At 44.4% G+C, this 19,451-nt stretch overlaps 1 protein-coding gene across 1 annotated transcript in view; it reads right to left on the reverse strand.

Annotated features, from left to right (window-relative positions):
* The window catches only part of DRC1 (dynein regulatory complex subunit 1), a 31,445-nt gene that overhangs the window by 6,800 nt on the left and 5,194 nt on the right, over nucleotides 1-19,451 (reverse strand). The window contains 9 exon segments of the mRNA XM_036405156.2: nucleotides 83-255; nucleotides 1,253-1,482; nucleotides 4,662-4,796; nucleotides 4,884-5,023; nucleotides 9,047-9,169; nucleotides 11,682-11,768; nucleotides 14,636-14,773; nucleotides 16,108-16,291; nucleotides 18,757-18,869. Of these exon segments, the coding sequence (XP_036261049.2) occupies nucleotides 83-255; nucleotides 1,253-1,482; nucleotides 4,662-4,796; nucleotides 4,884-5,023; nucleotides 9,047-9,169; nucleotides 11,682-11,768; nucleotides 14,636-14,773; nucleotides 16,108-16,291; nucleotides 18,757-18,869 (1,323 nt within the window).

The raw sequence follows: 19,451 nt of genomic DNA on the forward strand, positions 1-19,451 counted from the left end.
CAAAAAAAAACCAAAACAAAAACCCCAAAAAAACCCCTGGATCTGGGGCTGATCCCGGATCCCGAGCTCCGGCACCGCTCACCGACTCCTCGCTCGTGACCTCCAGGATTCTCCGGAGGGTTTTCCTGGGAATGCCCGGCCGGGATGTGATTCTGTCCTCCATCCTTTCCTGGTTTTCCTTCCCGCCCTCGGCGCTCCGGGCTCCTTTCTTCCTACTCCTCCTCCCTTCCTGCTCCGCTTTTCCAGGGTTGATCCCTGAAAGTCAGAGAGGGAAGTGGGAGCAAGGTCCCAAAACCAAACCATTCCCAAGGTGTGAATCCCTGGAGAACAAAGCTCCTGGGATGAGAGCTGCTTCTTGGGAAAACTGGGAAAAATCATAGCGGGAATGTCCCTTGGGATGAACCAACGCAGGGATGGCGACTCCTGGAAAATCCCAACTGGATCAAGATCCTAAACTGTGGGAATCCCTGGAGAACAAAGATCCTGGGATCACAGCTGATTCTTGGAATTGGGAAAACTGGGAAAAACACAGCGGGAATATCCCTTGGGATGAGCCAACTCAGGGATGGCGACTCATGGAAAATCCCAACTGGAGCAAGATCCCAAACCATGGGAATTGTTGGAAAACAAAGCTCCTGGGATCACAGCTGCTTCCTGGGAAAACTGGGAAAAACCCAGTGGGAATGTCCCTTGGGATGAGCCAACGCAGGGATGGTGACTCCTGGAAAATCCCCATGGGAGCAAGATCCTAAACCGTGGGAATTGTTGGAAAACAAAGCTCCTGGGATGAGAGCTGCTTCTTGGGAAAACTGGGAAAAATCATAGCAGGAATACCCCTTGGGATGAGCCAACTCAGCGCTGGCAATTCCTGGAAAATCTCAACTGGATCAAGATCCTAAACTGTGGGAATCCCTGGAGAACAAAGCTCCTGGGAGGAGAGCTGATTCTTGGGAAAACTGGGAAAAACACAGCGGGAATATCCCTTGGGATGAGCCAACTCAGGGATGGCGACTCCTGGAAAATCCCAACTGGATCAAGATCCTAAACTGTGGGAATTCTTGGAAAACAAAGCTCCTGGGAGGAGAGCTGATTCTTGGGAAAACTGGGAAAAACACAGCGGGAATATCCCTTGGGATGAGCCAACTCAGGGCAGGTGACTCCCGGAAAATCCCAGGCGGAAATCCCGAGGATTGGCGGAACACAGGCGCCTTTCCAAGGAGGGAGAATTCCCAAGGAATTTAGGGATTCCCACCTTCCAGAAGCTTCGCGGCCAGCTCCGTGGCGTCCCTCTTCTCCTGGCTGCCTCCCAGGGGTCCCACGTTGTCCATGAACCACAACTGGGGCTCTTCCCAGGGCATTCCCAGCTGCTGGACGTGGATGATCCGATCGGCGTCCAGAACCTCCCGGATCAACGCTTTGGCCTCTTCCTCGTTCACGATCCAAACCTGCCGGAACCGCTCGGCGCTGCTGCGCATCAGCTGCCTGGAAAAATGCCAACAATCCCAATCGTTCCTATTTTTAAAATTTTAAAAGTTTAATAGTAATAAAATTGTAATATAATTAGAGTCATAAAAATCCAGACCATTGGGATTTAGAGTAATAAAATTATAATAAAATTCCTCGTTCACGATCCAGACCTGCCGGAACCGCTCGGCGCTGCTGCGCGACAGCTGCCTGGAAAAATGGAAATAATCCCAATCGTTCTTTTTTTAAAATTTTAAAAGTTTAATAGAAATAAAAGTAATGTAATTAGAGTAATAAAAATGTGGACAATTAGGATTTAGGGTAGTAAAATTGTAATAAAATTCCTCGCTCACGATCCAAACCTGCCGGAATCGCTCGGCGCTGCTGCGCGACAGCTGCCTGGAAAAATGCCAATAATCCCAATCGTTCCTTTTGGTAAAATTTTAAAAGTTTAATAGTAATAAAATTGTAATAATAGGAATATAATTAGAGTAATAAAAATGTGGAGAATTAAGATTTAGGGTAATAAAATTGTAATAAAATTCCTCGCTCACGATCCAGACCTGCCGGAACCGCTCGGCGCTGCTGCGCGACAGCTGCCTGGAAAAATGCCAACAATCCCAATCATTCTTTTTTTAAAATTTTAAAAGTTTAATAGTAATAAAATTGTAATAATAGTAATATAATTAGAGTAATAAAAATGTGGAGAATTAGGATTTAGGGTAATAAAATTGTAATAAAATTGTAATAAAATTCCTCGTTCACAATCCAGACCTGCCAGAATCGCTCGGCGCTGCTGCGCGACAGCTGCCTGGAAAAATGGAAATAATCCCAATCGTTCTTTTTTTAAAATTTTAAAAGTTTAATAGAAATAAAAGTAATGTAATTAGAGTAATAAAAATGTGGACAATTAGGATTTAGGGTAGTAAAATTGTAATAAAATTCCTCGCTCACGATCCAAACCTGCCGGAATCGCTCGGCGCTGCTGCGCGACAGCTGCCTGGAAAAATGCCAATAATCCCAATCGTTCCTTTTGGTAAAATTTTAAAAGTTTAATAGTAATAAAATTGTAATAATAGTAATATAATTAGAGAAATAAAAATGTGGAGAATTAAGATTTAGGGTAATAAAATTGTAATAAAATTCCTCGCTCACAATCCGAAACTGCCGGAACCGCTCGGCGCTGCTGCGCATCAGCTGCCTGGAAAAATGCCAATAATCCCAATCGTTCTTTTCTTAAAAATTTTAAAAGTTTAATAGTAATAAAATTGTAATATAATTAGAGTCATAAAAATCCAGACCATTGGGATTTAAGGAAAAATAAAGAATAAAATTGGAGTCATAAAAATCCAGACCATTGGGATTTAGGGTAATAAATTTGTAATAAAATTGCAAAACTAAATAATAAAATTAGAGAAATAAAAATTTGGACCAATGGGATTTAAGGTAATAAAATGGTAGTAAAATTGTAAAAATAAATAATAAAATTAGAGTAAAAAATGTGGACAATTAGGATTTAGGATAATAAAATTGCGATAAAATTGTAAAAATAAATAATATAATCCGAGTAATAAAAGTCTGGAAAATTTGGGTTTAGGATAATAAAACTGTAATAAAATTGTAGAAATAAATAATAAAATTAGAGTAATTAAAATCTGGACAATTTGGATTTAGGACAATGAAAACAAAGAGTTACGGATGGCCGGGTCCCTTTTTCTGGGCAAAATAAGCCCAAAAAAGGCCCCAGGTTAACAGAGGATTAACCCTTTAAAGCAACAGCCTGTTGCATATTCATAGACCTCATCCATGATGCATAAATTGAATTTAAACACAGGATTCTGTCTGGGCAGTGTCAGCTTCTTCCTCTCAAACATCCTCAGGGCTGAGCGAGGCAGGAGGAAGTTCATTTGTTCTGATAATTCGAATATCAGACTAATTGATTTTTATATATATATATATTATTTTATATTATATATAAAAATTCTATAATGATGTAAATAATAATGATATAATTTATATAATTTATATAATTATATAAATTATATGATGATTTATATAATACTTATATAATTTCTATAATAATTATATAATCATATAATTTATATTATAATTTATATAATAATTATGTCATTTATTTTTCTGCAAAAGAGTAATAAATTCTTTTTCTCTGAAATATTTCGGTGTCCTCTGGCTGCTATCTCGGTGAGATTACCTCATTCCTTTCTAAAAAAAATTTCTCACATACAAAGTTTCTATTTTAACATTATATATTTATATGTATATATTTATTGAAATATATAATATATATGATATATAATATAATATTATATATTATATAATTAATAATAATATAATTATATAATAATATAATAATTATATAGAATGTAAAATATATAATAATACAAAAATTTAGTAATAATTACATATTATTATATTATATAATAATAATTATATAATTAATAATTACATAATAATATGTTATATATTATCTAATATATAATATATTAGATCATAATAGCTTATATATTATATATTATATATTATATATTATATAATTATAGATTCTATATATAAATATATATATAAATTAGTAAATATAGATAATGATATGTATACATAGATATATATTAATTATAATATAATTTTTATACAATAATTTATATATGATTATATTTTATATATTATATATATGTTTATATATATAATACATATATTTATATTTATATATTTATATATAATTTATATACATAATTATAATTTATATATTTATAATTTATATAATATAATCATAATATATATAATTTATATATATCAATTATATATATAAAAATATATTTATATTTATAATATATAATCACAATATTATACATATGTGATATATAATATATAATATTTATTATATATTATATATTTATTATAATATTATATATTTATTATTATTATTTATTTATTTATTATTTATTTATTATTTATTATTATATATTTTTATTTATTATATATATTATATATCTACCTAACACATTAGTCAAAAAATTAAGACAGCACAACTTTCTAACATAAGACATATAACATTATTTTTAATATCTCATCTTATTCCTATTCTTTCATATTTAAAATTCCTGAAAAGCCGACAATAAAACACGCATTTTTCCACAGGGAAGGATCCCCCAGGGGTCGGAATTCCAGGCGCTCCCCACCTCATCCGGTCCCGCGTCTCCTGGAACTGCGCGGCCACCCGCTCCAGCTCCGATTCCAGGCCCTGCTTTTCCTCCTGGAATTTCGCCTCCTGCTTGGCCATTCTGTCCTCCAGCACCTCCAGGGTGTTCCTGAGCCTGGGAAGGGACGGAGGGCCCGGGAGTGGCGGCAGTGGGAAAAGCTCTGGGATGGGATTTGGGATTTGCCCCCGGCACGGGCTTTACCGGCTGATTTTCCTCTTCTGCAGGGATCGGAGCGCGGAGTTTTCCACGTCCAGCTGCCGGAGCACGTCCAGGTTGTATTCCAGCTTCACCTGGTTCAGGTGGTAAACGCCCTTCATCTGACGGAGCTTCCTCTCCAGGCGCTGGAATTCCGTGGAGGGAGGGGGGGAAGGAAAACAAAACAAAAAAAAAAAAATCACAGAGAATTCCATGGAAATTCCATGGGAAAAAAAAATCACAAAGACAAAGCCACAAAGACAAACCCACAAAAGCAACCCCTTCATCTGACGGAGTTTCCTCTCCAGGTGCTGGAATTCCATGGGGAATAAAAATAAATTCACAAAGAATTCCATAGAAATTCCACGGATTTCCATGGAAATTCCATGGGAAAAAAAAAACCCACAAAGAATTCCATGGAAATTCCATGAGAAAAACCCCCACAAAGAATTCCATGGATTTCCATGAGAAAAACCTCACAAAGAATTCCATGGAAATTCCATGGATTTCCCTGGGGAAAAAAACCCACAAAGAATTCCATGGAAATTCCATGAGGAAAAACCCCACAAAGACAAACCCACAAAAGCAACCCCTTCATCTGACCCAGTTTCCTCTCCAGGTGCTGGAATTCCATGGAGGGGAAAAAACCCAAAAAATCACAAAGAATTCCATGGAAATTCCATGGAAATTCCATGGGGGAAAAAAACCCACACAGAATTCCATGGAAATTCCATGGGAAAAAAATCACAAAGACAAACCCACAAAAGCAACCTGGAGTTTCCTCTCCAGGTACTGGAATTCTGTGGGGGGGGAAAGAAATCACCAAGAATTCCATGGAAATTCCATGAGAAAAGACCCACAAAGAATTCCATGGAAATTCCATGAGGAAAAACCCACAAAGACAAACCCACAAAAGCAACCCCTTCATCTGACCGAGTTTCCTCTCCAGGCGCTGGAATTCCATGGGGAATAAAAATAAATTCACAAAGAATTCCATGGAAATTCCATGAGGAAAAACCCCACAAAGAGAAACCCACAAAAGCAACCCCTTCATCTGACCGAGTTTCCTCTCCAGGTGCTGGAATTCCACGGAGGGGGAATAAAAATAAATTCACAAAGAATTCCATAGAAATTCCATGGATTTCCATGGAAATTCCATGGGAAAAAAATCACAAAGACAAACCCACAAAAGCAACCCCTTCATCTGATGGAGTTTCCTCTCCAGGTACTGGAATTCCATTGGGAATAAAAATAAATTCACAAAGAATTCCATAGAAATTCCATGGATTTCCATGGAAATTCCATGGGAAAAAAAAATTCACAAAGAATTCCATGGAAATTCCATGAGGAAAAACCCCACAAAGACAAACCCACAAAAGCAACCCCTTCATCTGACCCAGTTTGCTCTCCAGGTACTGGAATTCCATGGAGGGGGAAAAAAAAAATCATAAAGAATTCCATGGAAATTCCATGGATTTCCATGGGGGAAAAAACTCCACAAAGAATTCCATGGAAATTCCATGAGGAAAAACCCCACAAAGACAAACCCACAAAAGCAACCCGTTCATCTGACCGAGTTTCCTCTCCAGGTACTGGAATTCCATGGGGAATAAAAATAAATTCACAAAGAATTCCATGGAAATTCCATGAGAAAAAGCCCACAAAGAATTCCATGGAAATTCCATGGATTTCCCTGGGGAAAAAAACCCACAAAGAATTCCATAGAAATTCCACGGGAAAAACCCCCACAAAGAATTCCATGGAAATTCCATGAGGAAAAACATCACAAAGACAAACCCACAAAAGCAACCCCTTCATCTGATGGAGTTTCCTCTCCAGGTGCTGGAATTCCATGGGGAATAAAAATAAATTCACAAAGAATTCCATGGAAATTCCATGGATTTCCATGGGGAAAAACCCACAAAGAATTCCATGGAAATTCCATGGGAAAAAAATCACAAAGACAAACCCACAAAAGCAACCCCTTCATCTGATGGAGTTTCCTCTCCAGGTACTGGAATTCCATGGGGAATAAAAATAAATTCACAAAGAATTCCATGGAAATTCCATGGATTTCCATGGAAATTCCATGGGAAAAAAAAACCCACAAAGAATTCCATGGAAATTCCATGAGGAAAACCATCACAAAGACAAACCCACAAAAGCAACCCCTTCATCTGAATGAGTTTCCTCTCCAGGTACTGGAATTCCATGGAGGGGGAAAAAAAAATCATAAAGAATTCCATGGAAATTCCATGGATTTCCATGGGGGAAAAAACTCCACAAAGAATTCCATGGAAATTCCATGGGAAAACCCCCACAAAGAATTCCATGGATTTCCATGAGAAAAACCCCACAAAGAATTCCATGGAAATTCCATGAGGAAAAACCCCACAAAGACAAACCCACAAAAGCAAACTGGAGTTTCCTCTCCAGGTACTGGAATTCCATGGAGGGGAAAAAACCCAAAAAAATCACAAAGAATTCCATGAAAATTCCATGGAAATTCCATGGGGGAAAAAACCCACAAAGAATTCCATGTAAATTCCACGGGAAAAAAACCAAAACCACAAAGACAAGCCCGGAGTTTAGGGAAACCCCAGGGAAATTCCCAGAAGGGTTTGGATTCCCCAGGAAAAAAACACAAAAAAAAAGCTGGAATTAAATCCCAGCAGGGCCAAGGGAATTCTTTCCCTTCCCAGAGGATGGAGGAAAGGCACGATCCAGGGGTTAATTCCCAAAAATCCCACCTGAGGCAGAAATCCAAAGGCAAATCCCAAAAAACCATCAGGGAAGCCCTTCCCAACCCCAGGCTCTCCCAGCTTGGAATTCCCACCCTAAATCCCAGCTCCAATTTTTGCTTCCAGGTTTTTGTTGTTTTTTTTTTTTTTTCCACCTGCAGCAGGCATGGAGAATTCCCAATCCTCTTCCTTAGGGAATTCTGAGTTTTGTTGGGATTAATATTGGGATATTTTACACCTGTGTGGGGAGGAAAACATTCCTCAAATCCCGTGGAAAACTTTCCCCGGAACAGCCTGAGGGATTTCTCTGTTATTATCCCCGTTCCCAAGGCTGCTCCAAAAACCAGGATAAAGTTGTGAAACACCAGGAGGGAAAATTATCTCCGGAGCCTCCCCCCAGCCACAGCTCAAGGTTGTTTTCCCAACGTTTTCCCGTCTTTCCAACGGCCCCACGGCAATCCCTGGGAATGCTGAGCTCCAGCACGGAGCCGCTCCCATCCCAAAACACCCGGGAACATCCCACACTTCCCAGTTATCGGGAACTGGGGGTGTGGAGCTGCTGGAGCGAGGCCAGGGAATGCTGCAGGGCTGGGAGAGCAGCTGGGAATGTGCAGCCGGATCAGGGGAGGATCCAGGGAATCCTTGGAGCCGCTTCCCCATCCCAAAGGGGCTCCAGGAGAGCTGGGACTGGGGCAAGGGCTGGAGGGAGCCAGGGAATGGCTTCCAGTGGGAAAGGGGAGCTTGGGATGGTGGGATCTTGGGAAGGGATTCCTGGCTGGGCTGCAATTCCCAGAGAATCCCTGGGAGCCCCCAAGGGTGGATTTGGATCACCCTGGGATTGTGGGAAGTGTCCCTGGGATGGGATTGAAGGTCCATGGATCCCATCCCAAACCATTCCGGGATTCTGGGATCAAGGACACTCAGGATCCATCCCGAGGGATTTTCATGGAATTTGGGGATGGAAAAGGGAAGGGAGACCCTTCCTGGAGTCCTGAATTCCCAGTGAAACCCCTGGATCCCGAAATTCCTTCTCAAGGAGGAGTCGGGATGGGGCTGGATCCAATGCCAGGTTGGGAGAGCAGCTGGGAATGTGCAGCTGGATCAGGGGAGGATCCAGGGAATCCTTGGAGCCGCTTCCCCATCCCAAAGGGGCTCCAGGAGAGCTGGGATTGGGGCAAGGGCTGGAGGGAGCCAGGGAATGGCTTCCAGTGGGAAAGGGGAGCTTGGGATGATGGGATCTTGGGAAGGGATTCCCGGCTGCGCTGGGATTCCCAGAGAATCCCTGGGAGCATCCAAGGGTGGATTGGGATCACCCAGGGATGTTGGAGGTGTCGGGGCTGGAATGGGATGGGATCTGAGGCCCCTTCCCACCCAAACCATTCCAGCATTCCCAGTGGTGATTCTGTGATCCGGGGCCTTTCCCGGTACCTCCACGTCCTGCTCCAGCTGGGATTTCAGGTTGTCGTGGATCTCCACGCTCGCATCCTGCAGCTCGTCCAGCTGCTGCTCGAAATCCAGCGCCTTGTCCATCTGCTTCCGCAGGAATTCCAGCTGCGGGAACAAGGAGAGCCTCATCCCACCACATCCCACCTCCTCCAACCTCATCCAACCTCATCCCATATAATCTAACCTCCTCCAACCTCATTCCAGCTCATCCCACCTCATCCAACATCCTCCAACCTCATCCCACCTCATCCCAGGTCATTCCAGCTCATCCCACCTCCTCCAACCTCATCCAAACTCCTCCAACCTTATCCCACGTCATCCAACCTCATCCCAACCCCATCCAACCCCATCCAATCTCATCCATCCTCATCCAGCCTCATCATTCAAACTAAACCCACCACATCCAACCTCATCCAACCTCGTCCCACCACAGCCAAGCTCATCCCAACCTCATTCCACCTCCTCCAAGCTCATCCAAGCTCATCCAACCTCATCCAGACTCCTCCAACCTCATCCAACCTCTTCCAAGCTCATCCAACCTCCTCCAACCTCATCCCAGGTCATTCCAGCTCATCCAACCTCATCCCAACCTCATCCAAACTCCTCCAACCTTATCCCACGTCATCCAACCTCATCCCAACCTCATCCAACCTCATCCATCCTCATCCAGCCTCATCACTCAAACTAAACCCACCACATCCAGCCTCATCCAACCTCCTCCCACCACAGCCAAGCTCATCCCAACCTCATTCCACCTCCTCCAAGCTCATCCAAGCTACTCCAACCTCATCCAGACTCCTCCAACTTTATCTCACATCATCCAACCTCTTCCAACCTCATCCAATCTCATCCCACCTCATCCCAGGTCATTCCAGCTCATCCAACCTCTTCCAACCCCATCCCACCTCCTCCAACCTTATACCAAGCCATCCAACCTCATTCCATCCTCATCCAACTCCATCCCACCTCTTCCCGCCTAATTCCAGCTCATCCAACCTCCTCCAACTCCATCCAACCTCCTCAAGCCTCCTCCAACCTCATCCCGCTTCATCCAACCCCATCCATCCTCCTCCAGCCTCAGCCAACCCCACCCCATCTCCTCCCACCACATCCAACCCCATCCAACCTCCTCCAACCTCATCCAGACTCCTCCAACCTTATCCCACCTCATCCAGGCTCATCCCACCTCATCCAGGCTCATCCCACCTCACCCAACCCCATCTAACCTCATTCCAGCACATCCAACGTCCTCCAACCTCATCCCATCTCACCCCAGGTCATACAGGCTCATCCAACCTCCTCCCACCTCTTCCAACCTCATCGAACCCCATCCAAGCCCATCCACCCTCCTCCAACCTCATCCAACCTCCTCCAACCTCATCCAAACTCTTCCAACTTTCTCCAACCTCATCCAACCTCATCCATCCCAGCCCATTCTCATCCAACCTCATCCCACTTCATCCATCCTCATGCAATCCCATCCAATCTCACCCAGCCCCATCCCACCTCACCCAACCCAATCCCACCTCACCCAACCCCATCCCACCTCCTCCAACCTCATCCCACCGCCTCCCACCTCGTCCAACCTCATTCCATATCATCCAAACTCATCCAATCTCCTCCAACCTCATCCAACCCCATCCCATCTCATCCAACCTCATCATCCAAGCTCCTCCCACCACATCCAACCCTATCCAACCTCCTCCAACCTCACCCAACCTCATTCCATATCATCCAAACTCATTCCAAGCCCATCCAACCTCATCCAAGCCCATCCCACCTCATTCAGCCTCTTCCAACCTCATCCAAACTCCTCCAATGTCCTCCAACCTCATCCAAACTCTTCCAACCTCCTCCAACCTCATCCCACCCCATCCCACCTCCTCCAGTCTTATCCAACCTCCTCCAACGTCCTCCAGTCTCATCCAGTCCCATCCAACTCCATCCAACCTCATCTTCCAACCTCCTCCAACCTCATCCAACCCCATCCAACCCCATCCAACTCCACCCAATCTCCTCCACCCTCATCCAACCCCATCCAACCTCTTCCATCCCGATCCCAGCCTGTTCCCACCACCCCAATCCCAATCCCAATTCCAATCCCAATCCCAATCCCAATCCCAATCCCCCCAGCCCCTGCACGCTGCCTTCCCGGCATTCCAAGATGCCGGAGCACGGAATGGCTGGAATGTGGAGCGTGTCCAGGGAAGGGAATGGATTGGGAACGGGGCTGGAGCCCCGGGAGCAGCTGAAGGAACTGGGAAAAAAATGGTCTCAGCCTGGAGAGCAGGAGGCTCCAGAGGGACCTTCCCCACTCTGGAATTCCCAGAAAAGTTGGAGCCAGGTGGGATCGGCCTCCACTCCCAAGGGATAAGTGGGAAAGTGCCAGGGAAGGTTTACCTGGAAATTGGGAACAATTCCCACCTGGAATGGGTTTTCCAGCCCTGGAAGAGCTGCCCAGGGCAGGGTGGAGTCCCCATTCCCGGTGGGATTGAAATCCAGGTGGATTTGGCGATTCTGGGGGGGTTTGTGGGAATGGTTGGACTCAGCGATCCCAGAGGGACCTTTCCCACCCTCAGCGATTCCCGGGATCCCAAAAATCTCCCACGGGATTCACCTCCTGCTCGTTGTGGGCCCGCATGGCCTCGTTCCACCTTTCCCGGTTGCTCGCCAGCATCTCCCGCCGCTCCTCCTCGAACGCTTTCTGCGGAAAAATTGGGAATTTCGCACTGGGATCTCGGGGGGTGGGAACAGCCGGGCGGCGACGCGCGGGGGCCGCTCCCAAAGTCGTTCCCGACCCCTCTCAAAACTCCGGATTCCAACCTCACCCACCCAAATTCCATCCACGGCTCCGAGTTTTTGGGGTTTTTTCCCTCCCCCAAAAAGATCCCGAGAAGAACAGATTTGGTGATTCCAAACAATTCCGCGGGTGAGCAGGGAGATAAAAACCAGCACTGGGAGATAAAGGAAAAAATGGGACGGACGCCACTGATTGATGGGTGCGGAAAAAAAATATTTGATTTTACAAATAAACTTTGGGGTTTGCTGATGAATGAAATTAGACATTGAAAGATGAAAGAAACAACGGAGAGAAAAAACCTAAAATTCAGTAAAAATTAAAAATGAAAAGGGAGGGTTGGACATTAGAGGGAAAATCTTGGGAATTTTGGGAAGCCTGAACCTCTCAAGTACCTCAGAAATGGGGAAAAAAATCCGAAATTCCATAAGAATTGAAAATGAAAAGGGAGGGTTGGACATTAGAGGGAAAATCTCTGGGATCAGGCGTTTTGGGGAGTCTGAACCTCTCAAGTACCTCAGAAATGGGGAAAAAAACCCTAAATTTCGTAAGAATTGGAAATTAAAAGGGGAGGGTTGTACATTAGAGGGAAAATCTTGGGAATTTTGGGAAGCCTGAACCTCTCAAGTACCTCAGAAATGGGGAAAAAATCCTAAATTTCATAAGAATTAAAAATGAAAAGGGAGGGTTGGACATTAGAGGTAAAATCTCTGGGATCAGGCGTTTTGGGGAGTCTGTACCTCAGAAATGGAGAAAAAAGCCCTAAATTCTGTAAAAATTAAAAATGATATGGGAGGGTTGTACATTAGAGGGAAAATCTTTGGGATCAGGAATTTTGGGAAGTCTGAACCTCTCAAGTACCTCAGAAATGGGGGAAAAATCTGAAATTTTGTAAGAATTAAAACTTAAAAGGGAAGGTTATACATTAGAGGGAAAATCTCAGGAGTTTTGTGAAGTCTGAACCTCTCAAGTACCTCAGAAATGGGGAAAAAATCCGAAATTTCGTAAGAATTGAAAATGAAAAGGGAGGGTTGGACATTAGAGGGAAAATCTCTGGGATCAGGAGTTTTGGGGAGTCTGTACCTCAGAAATGGGGAAAAAAGCCCTAAATTCAGTAAAAATTAAAAATGAAAAGGGAGGGTTCTACATTAGAGGGAAATCTCTGGTATCAGGCGTTTTGGGGAGTCTGTACCTCAGAAATGGAGAAAAAAGCCCTAAATTCTGTAAAAATTAAAAATGAAAAGGGAGGGTTGTACATTAGAGGGAAAATCTTTGAGATCAGGAGTTTTGGGAAGCCTGAACCTCTCAAGTGCCTCAGAAATGGGGAAAAAAACCCTAAATTCCGTAAGAATTGGAAATTAAAAGGGGAGGGTTGTACATTAGAGGGAAAATCTTGGGAGTTTTGGGAAGTCTGAACCTCTCAAGTACCTCAGAAATGGGGAAAAAATTGTAAATTTCATAAGAATTAAAAATGAAAAGGGAAGGTTGGACATTAGAGGGAAAATCTCTGGTATCAGGCATTCTGGGGAGTCTGTACCTCAGAAATGGGGAAAAAAATCCTAAATTCTGTAAAAATTAAAAATGAAAAGGGAGGGTTGTACATTAGAGGGAAAATCTTTGAGATCAGGAGTTTTGGGAAGAATTTATATATATAAAGCAAATACATATATATAAATTCTTTTATATATTTTATAGAAAGAAAATATATAAAATATATAAAAGAATATATAAAGCAAATCTATAAAATATATCAAAGAATTTTTGTATATATATAAAGCAAATCTTTAAAATATATAAAAGAATTTATATATAAAAGAATTTATATATACATATATAAAGCAAATTTATAAAATATAAAAGAGAATTTATATATATAAAGCAAATCTATAAAATATAGAAAAGAATTTATATATAAAAAGCAAATCTATAAAATATATAAAAGATTTTATATATATAAAGGAAATCTATAAAATATAGAAAAGAATCTATATATATATATAAAGCAAATCGATAAAATATAGAAAATAATTTATTTATATATATATAAAGGAAATCTATAAAATATGTCAAAGAATATATATATTTAAAGCAAATCTATAAAATATAGAAAAGAATTTATATATAAAAGAATTTATATGTACATATATAAAGAAAATTTATAAAATATAAAACAGAATTTATATATATATAAAGCAAATCTATAAAAAATATAAAGGAAATTATTTATATATATAAAGCAAATCTGTAAATATATCAAAGAATATATATATTTAAAGCAAATCTATGAAATATATAAAAGAATTTATTTATATATATAAAGCAAATCTCTAAAATATATCAAAGAATATATATAAAGCGAATCTATAAAATATATAAAAAATATATAAAAGAATATATATTTAAAAGATTCAAAATATAGAAAAGAATTTATATATAAAGCAAATCTATAAAATATATAAAAGGATATATATAAAGCAAATCTATAAAATATATAAAAGAATTGTTCATATATATATATATTTAAAGCAATTATATAAAATATATCAAAGAATTTATATATATATATAAAGCAATTATATAAAATATATAAAAGAATTTTTATATATATATATATTTAAAGCAAATACATAAAATATATCAAAGAATAAAGCAAAAAGAAGACTCCTGTTCCCTTTTTGGCCATAAGCCTCTGGTGTTTGTGGACCGATTTTCCCGAAAATACGGAAAACGAAGCGATTTTCCCGTTTTCCCCGTTTTCCCCGGGATTTGCGTACCTCGATGCGCCGGAGGTGGTGCCGGTAGGACCTGAGCATATTCCGGGTTTGCTCCTCCATCCTTTCCAGGAGCACCCGGACGGCCTCCGCCTGCTCCCGCAGGGCCTGCTCGTACTGCTCGTCCCGGGCCCTCAGCTCCTGGGAAATCCAGGGAAAAGGAGGCTGTGATCAGCGGGAATCCTCGGGGGATCATCGGGGGATCATCGGGGATCCTCGGGGAATCATCGGGGAATCATCGGGGAATCATCTGGGAATCATTGGGGAATCATCAGTGAATCCTCAGGGAATCATCAGTGAATCCTCAGGGAATCATCGCGGAATCATCAGGGAATCCTTGGGGAATCCTTGGGGAAACCCTCAAGGAATCCTCATGAATCCTCGGGGAATCGTCGGGGATCCTCAGGGAATCATCAGTGAATCCTCGGGGGATCCTTGGGAAATCCTCAGGGACTCCTCGGGGAATCCTTGGGGAATCCTCAGGGAATCATCGGGGAACCCTCAAGGAATCCTCATGAATCCTCAGGGAATCATCTGGGAATCCTCAGTGAACCTTCAAGGAATCCTCATGAATCCTCAGGGAATCCTCGGGGAAAGGGGCAGGACACGGAACTGTCATGGATTGGTGGGAAGGGAGCTTGAGGATCACCCAATTCCAACCCCGCCATCCCAGGGTGATCCAACCTCTCCTGGGACGTTCCCAGGGATTCTCTGGGAATCCCAGCCCAGCCAGGAATCCCTTCCCAGGATCCCACCATCCCAAGCTCCCCTTTCCCACTGGAAGCCATTCCCTGGCTCCTGCCCCTCCAGCCCTTGCCCCAATCCCAGCTCTCCTGGAGCCCCTTTGGGATGGGGAAGCGGCTCCAAGGATTCCCTGGATCCTCCCCTGATCCAGCTGCACATTCCCAGATGCTCTCCCAGCCTGGCGTTGGATCCAGCCCCATCCCGACTCCTACTTGAGAAGGAATTTTGGGATCCAGGGATTCCACTGGGAATTCAGGACTCCAGGAAGGGTCTCCCTTCCCTTTTCCATCCCCAAATTCCATAAAAATCCCTCGGGATGGATCCTGAGTGTCCCTGATCCCAGAATCCCGGAATGGTTTGGGATGGGATCCATGGACCTTCAATCCAATGATCCCAGGGACACTTCCCACCATCCCAGGGTGCTCCAAATCCAACCTTGGGCACTGCCAGGGATCCAGGGATTCTCTGGGAATTGCAGCCCAGCCAGGAATCCCTTCCCAGGATCCCACCATCCCAAGCTCCCCTTTCCCACTGGAAGCCATTCCCTGGCTCCCTCCAGCCCTTGCCCCAATCCCAGCTCTCCCGGAGCCCCTTTGGGATGGGGAAGCGGCTCCAAGGATTCCCTGGATCCTCCCCTGATCCAGCTGCACGTTCCCAGCTGCTCTCCCAGCCCTGGATCCACACCAGGGGTGCTCCAGCCCCTGGGAGCAGCCCCGAGAATTCCCAAATACCTCCTGGAGCTCCCGGATGAGCTGGTTCTTCCCGGCCAGCAGCTGCTCGCACTCCTCCCGCTGCTGCTCCAGCAGCTCCCACAATTCCTGCGGGATCTTCACCTCCCCCGCCAGGGCCCACTTGGAGTTGATCTCCTCCAACTTTTCCGTGCCGTGCACGGCGTCCGCCTCCAGCTTCTCCAGCCTGAGGCAACGCAGGGAATCAGGGAGCTGGGATAGGGCTGGGATTGATCCACACATGGGGCTGGGATTGATCCACACATGGGGTTCTTCCCCTCCCTGAATCCCGTCCCTGAATCCCTTTCCTGAATCCCGTCCCTGAATCCCTTTCCTAAATCCCTTTCCTGAATCTCTTCCCTGAATCCCTTTCCTAAATCCCTTTCCTGAATCCCTTTCCTAAATCCTTTTCCTGAATCCCTTCCCTTCCCTGAATTCCTTTCCTTCCCAAAATGCCTTCCTAAAATCACTTCCCTAAACCTCTTCCCTAAATCCCTTTCCTTCCCTAAATCCATTCCCTAAATCCCTTCCCTAAAATCCCTTTCCTTCCCAAATCCCTTCCATGAATCCCTTCCCTAAATCCCTTTCTTTACCTAAATCCCCTCCCTAAAATCCCTTTCCTAAATCTCTTCCCTAAAACACTTTCCTAAATCCATTCCCTAAATCCCTTTTCTAAATCCATTCCCTGAATCCCTTCCCTGAATCTCTTCCCTAAATCCATTCCCTGAATCCTTTTCCTAAATCCATTCCCTGAATCCCTTCCCTGAATCATTTTCCTTCTCTAAACCCCTTCCCTAAATCCATTCCCTAAATCCCTTCCATGAATCCCTTCCCAAAATCCCCTTCCCTGAATCCCTTTCCTAAATCCCTTCCCTGAATTCCTTTCCTTCCCTAAATCCCTTCCATGAATCCTTTCCATGAATCCATTCCCTAAATCCTTTTCCTTCCCTAAATCCATTCCCTGAATCCATTCCCTAAATCTCTTGCCTAAATCTCTTTCCTGAATCCCTTCCCTAAATCCTTTCCATGAATCCCTTCCCTAAATCCCCTCCCTAAAATTAATTTCCTTCCCTAAATCCCTTCCATGAATCCTTTCCCTAAAATCCCTCCCCAAAACCCCTTCCCTAAATCCCCTTCCCTAAAATCCCTTTCCTTCCCTAAATCCATTCCCTAAATCCTTTCCCAAAATCCCTTCCTTGAATCCCTTCCCTAGATTCCCTCCCTAAAATCCCTTTCCCTCCTTAAATCTCTTTCCTAAATCCCTTCCCTAAATCCATTCCCTGAATCCCTTCCCTAAATCCCTTTCCTTTACTTAATCTTCCCCCTGAATCCCCTCCCTAAATCCTTTCCCTAAATCCCCTCCCAAAATCCCTTCCCTAAATCCCCTCCCTAAAATCCCTTTCCTTCCCTAAATCCCTTCCCTAGATCCTTTTCCTTCCCTAAATCCATTTCCTAAATCCATTCCCTGAATTCCTTTCCTTCCTTAAATCCCTTCCCTAAATCCCTGAATTCCTTTCCTTCCTTAAATCCCTTCCCTAAATCCCTCAATTCCTCCCCTGAATCCCTTCCCTAAATCCCAGGAGCATGGATTTGGTGTTTCCTGGAATTTCTGGGAATGGGGCTGATGGGAAAGCAGGATAGAACCACCCAGGAATGATCCTGATGGGAAGATCAGGGAATGCCCAGAGGCTGGAAAAACCTTTGGAAAAAAAATCCCAGTGGGGAAATTTTGCGCTGCCAGAGCAGGATGGGCAGGGCCTTTCCTGGAATGTGCTCAGGAATTCCAAGAAGGAATTCCAGGATGGTTTGGGATGGGATCCATGGACCTTCAATCCCAGCCCAGGGACACTTCCCATGATCCCAGGGTGCTCCAAATCCACCCTTGGATGCTCCCATGGATTCTCTGGGAATCCCAGCCCAGCCAGGAATCCCTTCCCAAGATCCCACCATCCCAAGCTCCCCTTTCCCACTGGAAGCCATTCCCTGGCTCCTGCCCCTCCAGCCCTTGCCCCAATCCCAGCTCTCCTGGAGCCCCTTTGGGATGGGGAAGCGGCTCCAAGGATTCCCTGGATCCTCCCCTGATCCAGCTGCACATTCCCAGCTGCTCTCCCAGCCTGGCGTTGGATCCAGCCCCATCCCGACTCCTCCTTGAGAAGGAATTTCAGGATCCAGGGGCTTCACTGGGAATCTCAGGACTCCAGGAAGGGTCTCCCTTCCCTTTTCCATCCCCGGATTCCATAAAAATCCCTCGGGATGGATCCTGAGTGTCCTTGATCCCAGAATCCCGGGATGGTTCGGGATGGGATCCATGGACCTTCAATCCCGTGATCCCTGGGACACTCCCCACCATCCCAGACTGCTCCAGCCTTTCCTTGGACACTCCCAGGGATTCTCTGGGAATTCCAGCCCAGCCGGGAATCCCTTCCCAAGACCCCACAATCCCAAACTCCCCTTTCCCACTGGGAAAGCCATTCCCTGTTTCCCATCCCTCCATCCCACTCCCAAATCCATCTCCACCTCTCCAGGAAACCTCCAGGTAAAACTCCCTCAAACCACCTGGGCCAGGTGGGATTTCCGGGACCTTGTCGAGGGCTGGAATTTCCCATGGGAACCCAGCAGAATTCCCAAATCCCCGGCTCCTGCCCCGCTCACCTCCTGCGCTTCTCCCGCCTGTCCTTTTCCCGCCGCCGCGATTCCCGGAGGTCGGATTCCACCTGGACGTTGGTCAGCAGCTGCGTCCCGTGGAAAAGCAGCTTGGCCAGGGCCTGTCGGGGCAAGGGGACATCCCGGGAATCTGGGCTTGGAATGCACCAATCCCGGATCCTCCCTGTCCCTGGGCTGGGCGGGAATCCAAGTCCAAGGATCCCGGTCAAATGCCAGTCCCCTAAAAGATCCCGAAATCCCTTTCTTTTTTTCTTTTTGCCCCTTAAATCCCTTCCCTGAATCCCATCCCATAATCCCACCCCATAATCTCATCCTGGAATCCTATCCCAGAATCCCATCCTGGAATCCCATCCTACAATCCTACCCCATAATCTCATCCCAGAATCCCATCCCAGAATCCCATCCTAAAATCCCACCCCACAATTCCATCCCAGAATCCCATCCCAGAATCCCATCCCAGAATCCCATCCTAAAATCCCACCCCACAATTCCATCCCATCCCAGAATCCCATCCCAGAATCCCATCCCAGAATCCCATCCCATCAGAGAATCCCATCCCATAATCTCATCCGATAATCCCATAATCCCATCCCGGAATCCCACCCCACAATTCCATCCCATCCCAGAATCCCACCCCACAATTCCACCCCATCCCATCACAGAATCCCATCCCATAATCTCAT

Source organism: Molothrus ater, chromosome 32, assembly GCF_012460135.2.
Source record: "Molothrus ater isolate BHLD 08-10-18 breed brown headed cowbird chromosome 32, BPBGC_Mater_1.1, whole genome shotgun sequence".
NCBI classification, from domain to species: domain Eukaryota; kingdom Metazoa; phylum Chordata; class Aves; order Passeriformes; family Icteridae; genus Molothrus; species Molothrus ater.